At 37.4% G+C, this 14261-nt stretch overlaps 1 protein-coding gene across 1 annotated transcript in view; it reads right to left on the bottom strand.

The window, feature by feature from the left end:
* Window positions 1-14261, bottom strand: part of LOC102259511 (chromosome unknown open reading frame, human C1orf87) — a 76672-nt gene that overhangs the window by 49379 nt on the left and 13032 nt on the right. The window contains exon 2 of the mRNA XM_005869838.2: window positions 10365-10583. Coding sequence (XP_005869900.1) covers window positions 10365-10583 — 219 coding nt within the window. The remainder of the gene's footprint in view (window positions 1-10364; window positions 10584-14261) is intronic.

Below are 14261 nucleotides of genomic sequence, written 5' to 3'. Positions count from 1 at the left end.
ATCCACCTCCTTTATCTAACCCTCACACACAGAGCCAGTATTTCCCCTGCCTGAATCAACCGAGGTCTAGATAACAGATAAATGGAGACCTATACCCAAAGTCCCTGGGTTATTTAAGTTAGCCAGTTCTACTCTGTTAACCCCGCCTTGCCTTTCTCATGGAAACCCCAACAAAGGCCATGGCCTGTGCTTTCTCCTCACTTCTACCTCCTGACTGACCTTGTTGCTTTGTTGTTTCCCTATGTGGCCCTAAGTGGTGTGGTATGCCCCTTTTCCTGGAAAATTTAATAAACTCTTCTTTCAAAGGTATTGTCTTTATACCTGTCACTTTGCCATATCTGATGCTCACTTCTACCTCCTGACTGACCTTGTTGCTTTGTTGCTTCCCTATGTGGCCCTAAGTGGTAAAATTTAATAAACTCTTCTTTCAAAGGCATTGTCTTTATATCTGTCACTTTGCCATATCTGATAAAAATAAACTCCCAGGTACAAATCAGGGTGCATGGTTATTGTTAATATCAGTTAATTGGAAGGAGACATTATCAGAAGCATTCACAGAAAACTGAGTAACTATACTCAGTTGGTTGCCATGTTGAATGAATGACCTATTAGTATAGATAGCAACCTATGATGCTTCATGCTTTATAGTCATAAAGCATCCTATATAATAAAAGGCTAATATACAAATTGACTGAACGGTGGAACGACCGGTTGCTATGATGCACACTGACCACCAGGGGGCAGATGCTCAATGCAGGAGCTGCCCCCTGGTGGTCAGTGCACTCCCACAGGGGGAGCGTCGCTCAGCCAGAAGCCCTGAGCCGGGCTCATGGCTGGCGAGCATAGCACAGCAGCAGGAGCCTCTCCCGCCTCTGCGGCAGCACTAAGGATGTCAGTTGGACATCCCCCAAGGACTCCCAGACTGCGAGAGGGTACAGGCCAGGCTGAGGGATCCCCCCACCCCTGAGTGCACAAATCTCGTGCACCGAGCCTCTAGTTTTAAAGAGAAGTCAAGAGGCTCTCTAGAGTGGGCAGAGTGAGCAGAAGTAGCAGAGAGTTCTAGAATAGTCATAAAAGTAAAACATTTATTGGCCACATACTCTGTACAGGCATCATATAGGTGTTTTGCTTAATTCATTCAATTTAATCCCTACAACAATCCTATAAGGTAGATACTGCATATAGCACCCTTCTATACTTGGGAAGCCGAGGCTTGCAGAAATTAAGTAACTTTATTGCTTCATTTAAGAAATACTTATGGATTGCCTAGTCTGGGCTGGGCACTCTGATAGGCCCTACAGTGAACAAAGCAGACCTGGCCCCTGTTCTCACAGAGTTTACAGAGTGTGAGAGACATAGAAAGAAAACATGGAGTGAGGGCCATTATCAGAACAGTCCATGGGCCACCTAACCTGGACCTGGTGGTCCAGGTCTGGAAGCAATGACATTTAAGTCTAGGCTTGAAAGCTGAGTTAAATATGGATTTGAACAGGCTGAACGGGGAGGGAGGAGGAGAAAAGAAGAAGGAAGAGTACAGGAAAAGGAAAAGGAATATTGAAAATCTCATAGGTTCACACAAGGGCATAACAGAGAGAGATGGGTGCTTTCAGAGCACAGTTGAAGTCAGAATTGTCCAAAGTTAACTCCCTAGTAAATTGTGCAGATAAGATTTGAACCCTGATTTCTACCCTAGGATGAGAGAGATTCCACATTCAGTACATAGAGTAGTTTCATTCTGTAAAATATTTGGCTAGGTATTTTAGACATATTGTTCAAACAGTAGGTGTCTTTGAAAATTACTTGTAATATAAAATACTTCCATTTACAAGCACATATATTTTTCTGTCTCTGAGAATTTGATACACTTCTATATTACAGTGTTCTTAACATGTACTTATTAACACTTCATTATGTTAATGATGTCAAGGTGTTCTTTAGCTCCCTTTGCTCTCATTTAAACAGCAAACTTTATTGAGTATCTTTATTTTCAGCACCATAGAGTCAGATGAACAAGGCAGGTATAATTCTTGCCCTCAAAATTTTTTGGCCTAGACATCACTGACTAAATTTTATGGCCTCCTCTATGAAAAGGGAAAAGATATTTTTCTCCTAGGAGTGGTATGAAGAATGTGTTATGATGCATTTTAAATATTTTGTAAATTCTAAAACTACATTATGTATTTATTTGTTATTTTGTGTATCTCCCTCCAATAGACTGTAAACTCTGTGTGGGCCAAGACTATGTCTTGCTGATTCCGAGCATTAAGAAGAGCACCAAATTGGAAGAACAAACAGAGAGACACAATGTCAGAATGTTGATGACCTCTTGTTCAGGCCACGTGCACACGGGGTTTCAGATTTGTCCCTTCACTAATGTAAATCATCCTGGTTATAGTTTTTCAAAAGCAAAGAGTGTCCCCAAAGTGTCAATGAAAATAAAATGGGAAATTTTCATCAAAAATAACCATGTTGCCCGACTGGTGTGGCTCAGTGATTGAGTATTGACTTATAAACCAGGAGGTCATGGTTCCATTCCTGGTCAGGGCACATGCCAGGATGCGGCTTGATCCCCAGTAGGTGAAGTGCAAAAGGCAGCTGATGGTTGACTCTTTCATCATTGATGTTTCTCTCTCTCTTTTCTTTCCTCCCTCTCTGAAATCAGTGAAAATATATATTTTTAAAAATCACCATGTTTCTGACTTTAGGAATTGACAGACCACCTATAAAATCTCTGATGCTATAGGTTCCTCTAATTTGCTCTATTTTGAATCACAAAATACTGCATGGGGATGATGTGATAGCCAAAATGACTCCTGACCAATACTGGTTTTATGATGTTTCCATCAAAGAATTGGTACAAATGAAGCACAGAAATTTAACACTAAGTTAGTAACTCTTTTTGGGGTGTTGGAACTTGCAAGTGTTGGAAATGTAAATAAGTTTTCTTCTTAAAAGATTGCTTATAAATAAAACTATTTTAAAATAGTTATATTGTAGAAGTCATGTCAATTTGCAGAGACATCAAATGCATATTTTAAAAGTCCTAACAATAATATTATTTCATTGTATGCACATACAGTTTGTTTATCCACTCATTTGTTGGTGGATAGTTGGGTTTCTTCCCCATTCTAGTTACTATGAATAATGCTACTAAGAACATGGATGTACAAATACCTCCTTGAAACCCTTCATTCAATTCTTTTGACTCTATACCCAGAAGTGGTATCATATGGCAGTTCTATTTTTAATATTTGAGAAACCACCATACTGTTCTCTACAATACCTATAACCATTTTGCATCCCTACCAACAGATTTTATTCACACCTTCACTAACAGTCCTTATTTCTTTTTTTTTCTTTTTGATGATAATTCTATTCTAATAGACATAAAGATTTTATTCACACCTTCACTAACAGTCCTTATTTCTGTTTTTTTTTTCTTTTTGATGATAACTCTATTCTAATAGGCATACGATGGCATCTCATTGTAGTTTTGATTTACATTTTCCTAATGAATAATTATGTTGAATATCTTTTTATGTGCAATTGGCCATTTATTTATCTTCTTTGTTTAAATGTCTATTTAAGTCCTTTGCTCATTTTAAAAATCTGTTTTCTTTTTGAGCTTTAGGAGTTCTCCATATATTCTAGATATTAATCTCTTATTGAATATATGATTTCCTTCCATTCTGTGGGCTGCCTTTTTATTCTGTTGGTAATGTGTTTTGATGCACAACATTTAAAAATTTTTATAAAGTCCAATTTGTAAATTTTGTGTTTTAGTTTCTATGCCTTTGTAGTCATATCTAAGAAATCGTTGCCAGACCCAATGTAAAGATTTTTGCTTTGCTTTTAGTTTCTATGCCTTTGTAGTCATATCTAAGAAATCATCAACCTATGAACCAGGACTGGGTCATGGTTTGATTCCTGGTCAGAGCACATTCCTGGGTTGTGGGCTCAATCCCCAGTGTGGGGCATGCAGGAGGCAGCTGATCAATATTTCTCCTTCATCATATCATTGATGTTTCTCTCTCTCTCTCTCTCTCTCTCTCTCTCTCTCTCTCTCCCTCCCTCCCTCCCTCCCTCTCCCCCCTCTACCCCCCTTCCTCTCTGAAATCAATAGAAATATATTTTTTAAAAAGATTTTGCCTTATTTTTTTCTTCAGGGAGTTTTATAGTTTAGAATCTTATATTTAAGTCATGGATCCATTTTGAGTTAATTTCTGTACATGGTGTTAGGTAAGAGTCTAACTGCATATTTTTACATGTGGCTATTCAGTTTTCCCAGTACCATTTGCTGAAAAGACCACCTTTTCCTCTTTGAATCATCTTGATACCCTTGTGAAAAATCATTTGGCCATTTATGTGAGGTTTTAATTTTGGACTCCCTATTCTGTTTCATTGGTCTATATGTCTATCTTTATGCCAGTGCCATACTGTTTTGGTTATTGTACCTGTATAGTTAGTTTTGAAATAATAAAGTGTAAGTTCTCCAGCTTTGTTCTTTTTCAGGATTGTTTAGGATCTTCAGAGACCCTTGAGGTTCTATCTGAATTTAAGGATGACTTTTTATATTTCTGCAAAAAGGTTATTGGGATTTTGATAGAGATTAATGATGTTAACTTTTTCTGTATAAGAACATACATGCCTATCCATTGTTCAAATCTACTCTTGTGTCTTTCAAGAATATTTTTTTTCATAAAGGTTTAGACATTTTTTGTTAAGCTTATGTCTAGGCATTTGATTTATTTAGTTAACTTAATTGTTCATTTATTTGTTATTGTAAATGGTGTCTTGAATTTTATCTTCTGACTAGGTTTTTTCTATATACATGAAGTCTATTGATTTGTATATATTGATGTTATAACTGTTTTGTCAAATTCTCTTACTGTTTCAGTAGTTTCTTCACTAGCTGTTGTGAGAGTTTATGTGTATAATCTTATAATCTGAAAACAGTTTTTCCTATTCTCTTCTAATTATGTTTTTAGTTGCTTTATATTGTTTAATTACATTGGTGAATATCTCCAACATAATATTAAGAACCAGTGGAAAAAATACATACATTTACTTCTTCCAGGCTCTAATGTGAAAGCCTCTAGCATTTCTTACATAGAGAGAGAATTTTGGAAATAACAATGAACAAGATAAAATATTATTCTCAGGGGACTTATAGACTCATTGAAGGAGAGAGACAAAGAAACAACTTATTTAAATAGTATGATGACATCTGCTATAGGGTTATGCACAGGTTGATTTAGAAGTACATTAGAAAAGGCACATACCTCAGTCTTGATGATTAGACAATGATGTTTCTCGACAGAGATGATATCTAAGTTGAGACCCCAGTGTAATTAGGGTTAAATAAAGATGGAAGGAAGAGAATTTCATACAAAAGTAATAGCATGGGGAAAAGATCTATATATATAAAAGCCTAAGTGACCAAACAACCGAATGACTGAACGACCGGTCGACTGGTTGCTATGATGCGCACTGACCACCCGGGGACAGATGCTCAATGCACAAGATTGGGCTCCCTCCTGTCAGGATTGGGCCTGCAGGGATTGGGCCAAAACTGGATACCTGACATCCCCTGAGGGGTCCTGGATTGCGAGAGGGTCCAGGCCAGGCCTAGGGACCCCACCAGTGCACAAATCTGTGCACTGGGCCTCTAGTAGGAGATAAAAGAGAATGGAACTCTATTTGGGAAACTGAAGTTCAGTTCAGTGATGGGGGATGGGAGGGAAGTATAGAGTAGACAAAGTTGAGTTAAAATGATTGGAACTCTATTTGGGAAACTGAAGTTCAGTTCAGTGAAAGATGGGGGATGGGAGGGATATAGAGAGTAGGCAAAGTTGAGTTAAAATGAACAGTCAAGGAGTTTGAATTTTATACTGGAGCATTGAGAATTAAACAGTGGTTTTAAATGTTTTAAGTAGGGGTTACATTTGATCTGTGGTTTTGAAGTTTTGAAGTTCCTCCTAAAAGAGGTAGTGTATATACATTCCTGACCCGTTAGTGTTATGCTTTGCCATGTGGCTTTTATACTGGAGCATTGAGAATTAAACAGTGGTTTTAAATGTTTTAAGTAGGGGTTACATTTGATCTGTGGTTTTGAAGTTTCTCCTAAAAGAGGTAGCATATATACATCCCTGCCCCATTAGTGTTATGCTTTGCCATGTGGCTGGCTTTGGCCAATGGGAGATTAGTGGATATGACACAAGCAAAGGCTTAATGTACTTGTGGTTGAGTTTGTACTCTTGAAATGTTTCCATTACCATGACAAGAACTTGCCTTGAAGAACCCACTGATTCAGACCAATAAGAAAAACACAGAGCAGACCTGAACCAAATTTTCAATCTGGAGCCAAGCCTGGGAATGTCCAAGTGAAATAAATTAATGCTGTGTTAGCTCACATCTGCTGATGTAAGCATAAATTATTATAAACCACTGAGTGAGTGTTGGGGTAATTTGTTACACAGAAGTATTATAATAGCTGACCAATGCACAGAGAGAAGCATAGAAAAGGAAAGCCAATTTGATGATAATTAAAGTCTCCCTGCTGAGGTATAATGGTGGTCTGACTAGGATGATGTCAGAGGAAACATAAGGAAGAGAGCAGTTTTTGAGAGACATGAAAGAGGTAGAATTTAAAAGGCTCAGTGATTAGTTGGATACCGGAGTTAGGGAGAGAGAAGAGGAAAGCATGTCCAGGTTTCTTGCTTGTGCAACTGGGAGAACTGGGAGACCATTCTGTGAGACAGACCACAAGACGAAGAGTGGGATTGGAGATTTTGCTTTGAACATATTGAATCTGAGCCACCAATGCTGCACAGCCAAGTGGAAATGTCCTTCACATCTATCTATTCATCTCTTAAAGGAAATAACATTCTGTGCCTCTACCTCCCTCACAGGGCTGTTTTGTTGTTTTCTCACAGGGCTATTGAGCAGAACAAGCAATATAAAACATGCAAAAGAAACACCACCAATAAGCCATGATAATTATCAAAATGAGAGCACTAACACTTTCATTTTCATGCTGCCGAATACAAAAAGCACACTTTAATTTTACTTTTGAAACTGTCCAATGCTGCACAGCCAAGTGGAAATGTCCTTCACATCTATCTATTCATCTCTTAAAGGAAATAACATTCTGTGCCTCTACCTCCCTCACAGGGCTGTTTTGTTGTTTTCTCACAGGGCTATTGAGAAGAACAAGCAAGATAAAACATGCAAAAGGGGTTTAAAAGAAACACCACCAATAAGCCATGATAATTATCAAAATGAGAGCACTAACACTTTCATTTTCATGCTGCCGAATACAAAAAGCACACTTTAATTTTACTTTTGAAACTGTGCTACTGAGTTCGTTGCTAGTCACACATTCTTTTTTATTTTCTGAGAGAAGGCAGAACTGATTTTTCTGAGAAATAATGTAAACAACATATATATTTTCAAAGACACATAAGGAGAAGAATTTGGAGACAAAAAGATCCTACGGTCGGTGGTGAGAAGAACCAGGCTCTTCACTTGTGAGACTGAACTAAACATGAAGCTCTGGGCCTCCTCTTCTTCATTTGTGAAATGAAAGTTTGTACTGGTTGATTTCTAAGATATCTAACTGTTCTCACTTACATCAAATAATGGATTTACTTAACATTTTTGCTCTTCACTTGTGAGACTGAACTAAACATGAAGCTCTCTGGGCCTCTCCTTCTTCATTTGTGAAATGAAAGTTTGTACTGGCTGATTTCTAAGATATCTAACTGTTCTCACTTACATGAAATAATGGATTTACTTAACATTTTCTGCTTTACTTACCTCCTATTAATCATATGATACCCTTCAAGCTGCATCTGTAATTTAGAAAAGTTTGCCCATCCTCACCCATGTTAGCATAAGTCTTTATCAGTAAATTCTCTTTTGGAGAAAATTCAGTCCAGATTGTCTGTTAGATACCACACAGGAAAGCTTATTTTCATCTATGTGTGAGGGATGAGGATCTAGAATGAGTTCTGATTGGTTTGTTTTTTTCACTGAGGCATGATTCCATTTACCACTTATCAAGGTGGTAATGAGGGTCTCTGTACCAGGCAACTGTGGCTGCCATCTGGCAGGCCAGCTCCACACACTTGGCAGACAGAACCAATTAGGCCCACACCTCCCACGAGGCCTTGCTGTGTTTGGTGGTTGAGTGTTAGCCCTACTGAGCCTCCCACGAGAAACCTCACTGAGTCTTTTGTGTGGGGGAGAGACACGTCATCTCCCTCTGTCACTCCAGCGCTAGCAAAGAGTCCAGATTATGGAGGCTCATGAACAGCTTACCCAGCGAACATGCTGCCCATTATAATGGCTAATGCAGAGTCTGTTCCAGGAATGGACAGCTCACTGTGGTAGGGGGCATATTAAGAAACAACTTTCTATTTATAAGAGAAAACCTAGAAATGACTTACATGCCAAAAATACGGAATTAGTTAAATGAGCCATGTTATATTCCCATAAAGGAATGAATACAGTTTGGTGATTAAGGACCTAGAACCTGGGCTTCAACTGGGCTCTGCCACTTCTCAGTCTTACGATCTGGACAAGGCACTTGAACTCTCTGTTTCTTAGTTCCTTCACCTATGAACTGAGGTTAATAAGTGTTCCTACCTCATTGGGTGCTTGAGAGTAGTTACGTTAGTTAATCTATGTAAAGAGCTTAGAATAGCTCCTGGCACAGAGTAAATGTTATTTAAGTGTTCTGAGTATGACTCATAGAGCCATTAAAGAGGATGCTTAAGGTGAATTTTGTGAAGCTGGAACAGAATTCTTGCTATGAAGTGAATCAAGCAGGATAACAGAGTATATGCATCATGATTCATACTTTACTAGTATATCTATGCATGGAGGAAAGAAGAGAAAGAAGTACACCGCTGTTTTTTTCTTTTCAGTTGAGTTTTGTTTTCTTCTTAATTGTATTCTCCTCGCATTTTCCAAAATTTCTACCTAAGTATGTAATATTTTATAATTAGGAAGATCAATATTAAGGGAAAAGAAAACCTGGGTAAACATCTTATCTGGACATTTTTGAGTCACTTTAATTTTTCTGCATCTCAGTTTTATCATCTATATATCATAGTGATAGAAATAACCTCACAGGTTAATTACAAGGATCAAATAATAAAAATTACCTGAAAGTGACCAGGCAATAATAAACTGTTTCATAACTATAATATTCTTACCAAAGTCATCCTTGGGGGGCAACAAAAACAAATATATTAACACCAGAGTCAAAATTAGGTGAAAACTCAGAGGTCTTTAGAAGTTCATAATAGATTAGTTTACCTCTGCAGATGCATTATGTTCTGCTTCAACCAAGTCCTAAATTCAAGGACTCATGAGAAAGCAAAAAGAATGCATTACCTGGGGATTAGGAAGCCAGAGTTCCAGCACAAGCTGTGCCATTGAGATTTTGGGCAAGTCACTTTTATTTCTGGATCCCACTGTTCAAGTAGATCTTTCAGAGTATGGTCTGAGGTCCATTGTTGGGCTGTTAACTACTCCAAATTGCATTTTTTTCAGCATTCTTATGAACAAAAGTCACAAATCCATAGGCTTTTATTTTCTCATATAACTAAAACTAGCTTGTATCTGAAAGATTTAGTAGGGACTATTAAAATTAAAAACTAAAAATGGTTATGTTAGAGTGTGCTGCAGACTCTCAGCATTCTACTAAAATATCTGGCTGTCACTTAATGCTTGGCAGCACTGCAAAACTCCTACTCTATGTATTTGTTTAATTGCCATTTCGACAATTTTTGGAAATGGTACTTTGTTATCAATAAATCGTTAGTTTTTTCTTGTTTTGGATCCAGTTTGCAATTGCTGCTATTCTTGTTTTTTAATTACAAAATACTAATCATTTAGATTCTTCATTATCACGTTAGTTTGTTGTGGATCATTTGGCTGATTCTGAACAAGAGTGCAGTGATATAGATTTCTATCCAGATAGTTTTGGGCTGATAATTTTTGGATGTCTAGATATGGTGGCACTGGATTTTGAAAGTAAGTGATCTCTCCCTGGAATGTTAAAGAAGACAGACCACCCTACCTCCAACCTATCCCAAATTTACATGTATGGTGATAATTATCACTATATGTCCATCATTGAGTGAGCCAGAGGCAGAGTAGGTTGAGCAACTCAATTTGTGCTCAACAAAGATGCATATATACAATAATCTCAAAATTCATTTTCAGATTTAAAAAACTCATTCTAAGTCTATCTTATGCAAAATACATCTATTACCATTTGTATGAATAGATGCCTCTATTCTAACTGAATTTTCCTAGCCCTTTACCAAGAACAGTTTAGGTATTTGTCACTCACTTTGCCATCCAGAAGTCTGCTACCGAGCGCTCCCGTTAGGAGTTTCTGGTTGTTCTCAGGGGGCTTGTTCTCTTGCACATCATCTGGGCCATGACTGATTTGATGATCAGTGGGATTACTAGGAACTGGGGGGTCTCTGCTCATCTGCCTCGCATTACCAGTCACAGATTTCTGGAACACTCTTTGAGTTTCTGCCTTCAAGTTCTCCTCCTCCTTGCTGTGAAGAAAGGTTTTGCACTTTGTTACTCACAGGGTGGATTTGCATGTGCTAGGCTGGCATGAGAAAATAGAAGGTGTTTGTTGGTGTGAACAGTAGTAACCCAGCATTGGGGAATGAAGAAGTAAATGTTGGTTATTTGTCTAGGGATCATTTACCATAGAGAGGCCATGTTATTATTTCCTTAGCCTTTATTTCCCCTCCCCTCTTCCTCATACTCATAAATATCATCTGTCCATCTGCTCCAAAGCTCCTATTGTAAGTAATGACAGTATCAAAATGAACCCTATAGATCATCACATATCTTACTTACAAGCCTGAAAGGTATTTTTGCTGTTTGTAACTAGAAAAAGAAGAAAGTCAAGGCAGTTTGCCAGTTCCAGTTCTGCTCTATGTCTTCCCTCAACTCCTCACCTTGAAGCTTCTTTTCCTTTCATTAGTCCTCCATTTAAATTTAATATTACATAGGCAGGGGTGGGGAACTTCTGGCCCAAGGGCTGTATAAGGCCCACAAAATCATTTGGTCTGGCCCTGCCAAGGCATTAGGGGTGAGTTAATTAAATGTTTGACCAAATAGAACAGGCTAATTTTTAAGTTGATAATTTTGTGTGGCCTGCGAATGATGTTATAAATATCCAAATGGCCCTTGGCAGAAAAATGTTACCCACCGCTGAATAGAGAAAAGAAAAGGAAAATAAAATTCCAATAGGAATGATTCATGAAAATGCAAATAATAAACAAAATTTAAAAATTATTCAACCTTGTTTCATTACTAAAGACTTATAAGTCAAAAACAATTACAAGGCACCATTTTAAATATAGAAAACTTAAAAAAAAGTGAATGGCTTCACCAAAAGATCTGTGATTGAGTGGGTAACCTGACAAAATGTATGAAGAGTCAGAAAGTTGAAACTCTTTAATCTATTAAATCAAAATTTTAAGATTGTGTATTATGAAAAAAATGCAGAAGCAGAAAAATTAAAAACTCTAAATATTTAGTAATAGGTAGATATGTTGAATATTTAATTATATGTCCATATGATAAAATGTATAGAGCTATTAAAATAGTTAGGAATAATTTTAATGACACAAAAATGTCTAGTTATAGAAATAAGTGAAAAATATAATTATCTCAACTATGTACAAAGCATGTCTGTAATATATGTGTTTATGTGTGAGTATACAGTATATCTAGAAGGATATAAGCTGAAGTAAACAGTAAATATCTCTGGGTAGTGAAACTCAGTAGATTCCATTACACTCTATTACATTATATTATATCACATCACATCTCATAAAACTATTCTTAATTTTCTACACGAGAAAATATTATTTTATAATTTGGAAAAATAAATTTCAAAATTGTTATGTCTAGAAGGGATTCTATAAATTCTAGATGTTATTGTTAATACAATAGAAAGGCTCTATTTTAAAGCATGTCATACTCTCTGAGCATAAAACAATTGCCTCAGTATTTGTTGATTTAGTAAAACCAAATCATAGGCAATGATTTAGATGTATATTTTTGGTAGTAATCCTCTTGGTTGTGGCAGCATGAGAAGGAAAGAAGGCCTAGGAAAGAACTCTGAGAAACTCCTACATTTATAGAGGGAAGAGGAACCCTAAAAGGCAATTTAGAAGAAATTTTCAGTAAGGTAGAGGCGGACCAGCAGTGTGAGTTTTTGGCAGCAAAGTGATGAGGATGTTTCCAGAGAGAGGGCATAGTCAACAGTGTTAGGTACTCCTGAGAAAGGTAAGCACTGAAAAGTGTCCATTGATATCACCAGGAATCTTGGCAAAAGAGTTTCAGTGAGATAATGGGGGTGGATACTAGGCTGAAGTCGGCTGAGAAAAGAGCCAGCTGAGCCAGAGAAAAGGAGAGGATATCATTGGTAAAATGAGATGATCCCTGACAAAGTGAAATGGGGTGTCACTGAGAGAACAGAGGCGGAAATGAAACCTCAAGGTTGGGTAATAGGGAGCTAGGTGAGGATGCAGGCAAATTTATTTGTACATTTGGTGCCAGGATGTTGATCAAATTGCTGACAGTTTGAATTTTCTTTTGATATACACGGTATGGCTACCTGTGGGCTCTCAAGGGGAAAGTGGTGGGGTAGGAAGTCTGATTAAGGATAGATGGCTTTAGATAGCTGCTATGAAGAGTGGAAGACAGCTGATCAGAAGAAAGGTTGGCGGGGCAAAAATGAGTGACCATGAAGGCTGGAGACCATGACTTTGTGGCATCAGCCTGAGAGCGTGAATGGTCTCCTCCAGGATTGCCCAGGAGTCCTTGTGGAGAAGCAAAGAACACAGTGGGGCACATTTGGGGCTGGGGCCTTGCCAGACAGGTGTAGTCCAATAACAACAGAGCAAGATGGGAATATAGAAGAAAGGTGCATATTTAATAAATAGTTCTTGCAGTGAGAGAAGACGTATAGCATATGGTCCCTGACCTTAAGGAACTTCATTTCATTTGGTTGTCCAAAAATAACACAAATAATCAAGTTAATAGCTGGTATAACTTACTTCTATAAGTTAGATTGATAGCTTTTAGCTACAGGTTACCTTTTGGAGAGTTGTAGAGCCCAGAAGGGAATTCCAGGGGGCTTCTAGGATATTGGTACTATTTTATTTTTCGATCTGGATGGTTGTTGCATGGGTGTATTATGTTTGTGAAAATTTAGTGAGTATACTTATGATGTGCACATCTATGTATATGCATATAGATATATTTCTAAGTTTTTTAAAAAAATCGACATATATTTTATATAAATAATATAAAACATACCTCATTAACTTATAGATGAATGTCAAGTGAATGTTACAAAGAATCAGTGATATTTGAAATTCATAAGAGGAATAACCGAAATAAATCAGACAGATACTATATAATTTCACTTATTTGTGGGATCTAAAAAAACACGCAAAACAAAAACAAACTCATAGATACAAAGAATGAACTGGTGGTTATGGGAGTGGAAGGGACTTAAGAGAAGGGTGAAAGGGGAAGGGGAAGAGGGGACCAATTATATGGTAATGGATGGTAACTAGACATACAGTGGTGAACACTATGTAGTGTATACAGATATCAAATTATAATGTTGTACAACTGAAATGTATTTAATCTTGTACCCCAATTTTACCACAAAAAAACTTAATGAGTAATAGTTACAGTTTGCAATGGTTGCAAAAATAATGTTTCTGAGCATTTAACCCCATGACAGTCACACTAGCCACTTACATACACTAGTTTATTTAGTCTTCAGATCAACCCTACAGATAGGTGCTCATATTTGTCTCATTTTTAGGATGAAGGTATTAAGTGTCAGAAAGTTTATTTGATTTGTCCAATTCTACATTGTTTTTCGGTAGTAAAGCCAGAATTTAAAGCTAGATCTACCTGGTTGCACCTAAATTCCTACTGTCCATAGAAGAGTCAGGAGAGACTCTATGGAAGTTTGGGATTATATGAGGGACAGGAAGTAGAGGAGGAGGCAACGAAAGCAGGTAGTGCAGGATTTAAAGGCAAAACTGGGCACAGGGGCAGAGAGTTCGTTCTTACAGATGAAATCAAGGGATAAATTATCTTTGCTTTAATCACCTTCAAAATTTTTTTGTGGGCAGTCTCAGGACAGACTAGCCAGAGAAATGTGAAATATATCTGCCTGTCTGTTTAAA

Source organism: Myotis brandtii, unplaced genomic scaffold, assembly GCF_000412655.1.
Source record: "Myotis brandtii unplaced genomic scaffold, ASM41265v1 scaffold304, whole genome shotgun sequence".
Taxonomy (NCBI): Eukaryota; Metazoa; Chordata; class Mammalia; order Chiroptera; family Vespertilionidae; genus Myotis; species Myotis brandtii.
The sequence above is the reverse complement of the archived record's forward strand: the minus strand, read 5'-3'. Positions and strand labels throughout refer to the sequence as shown.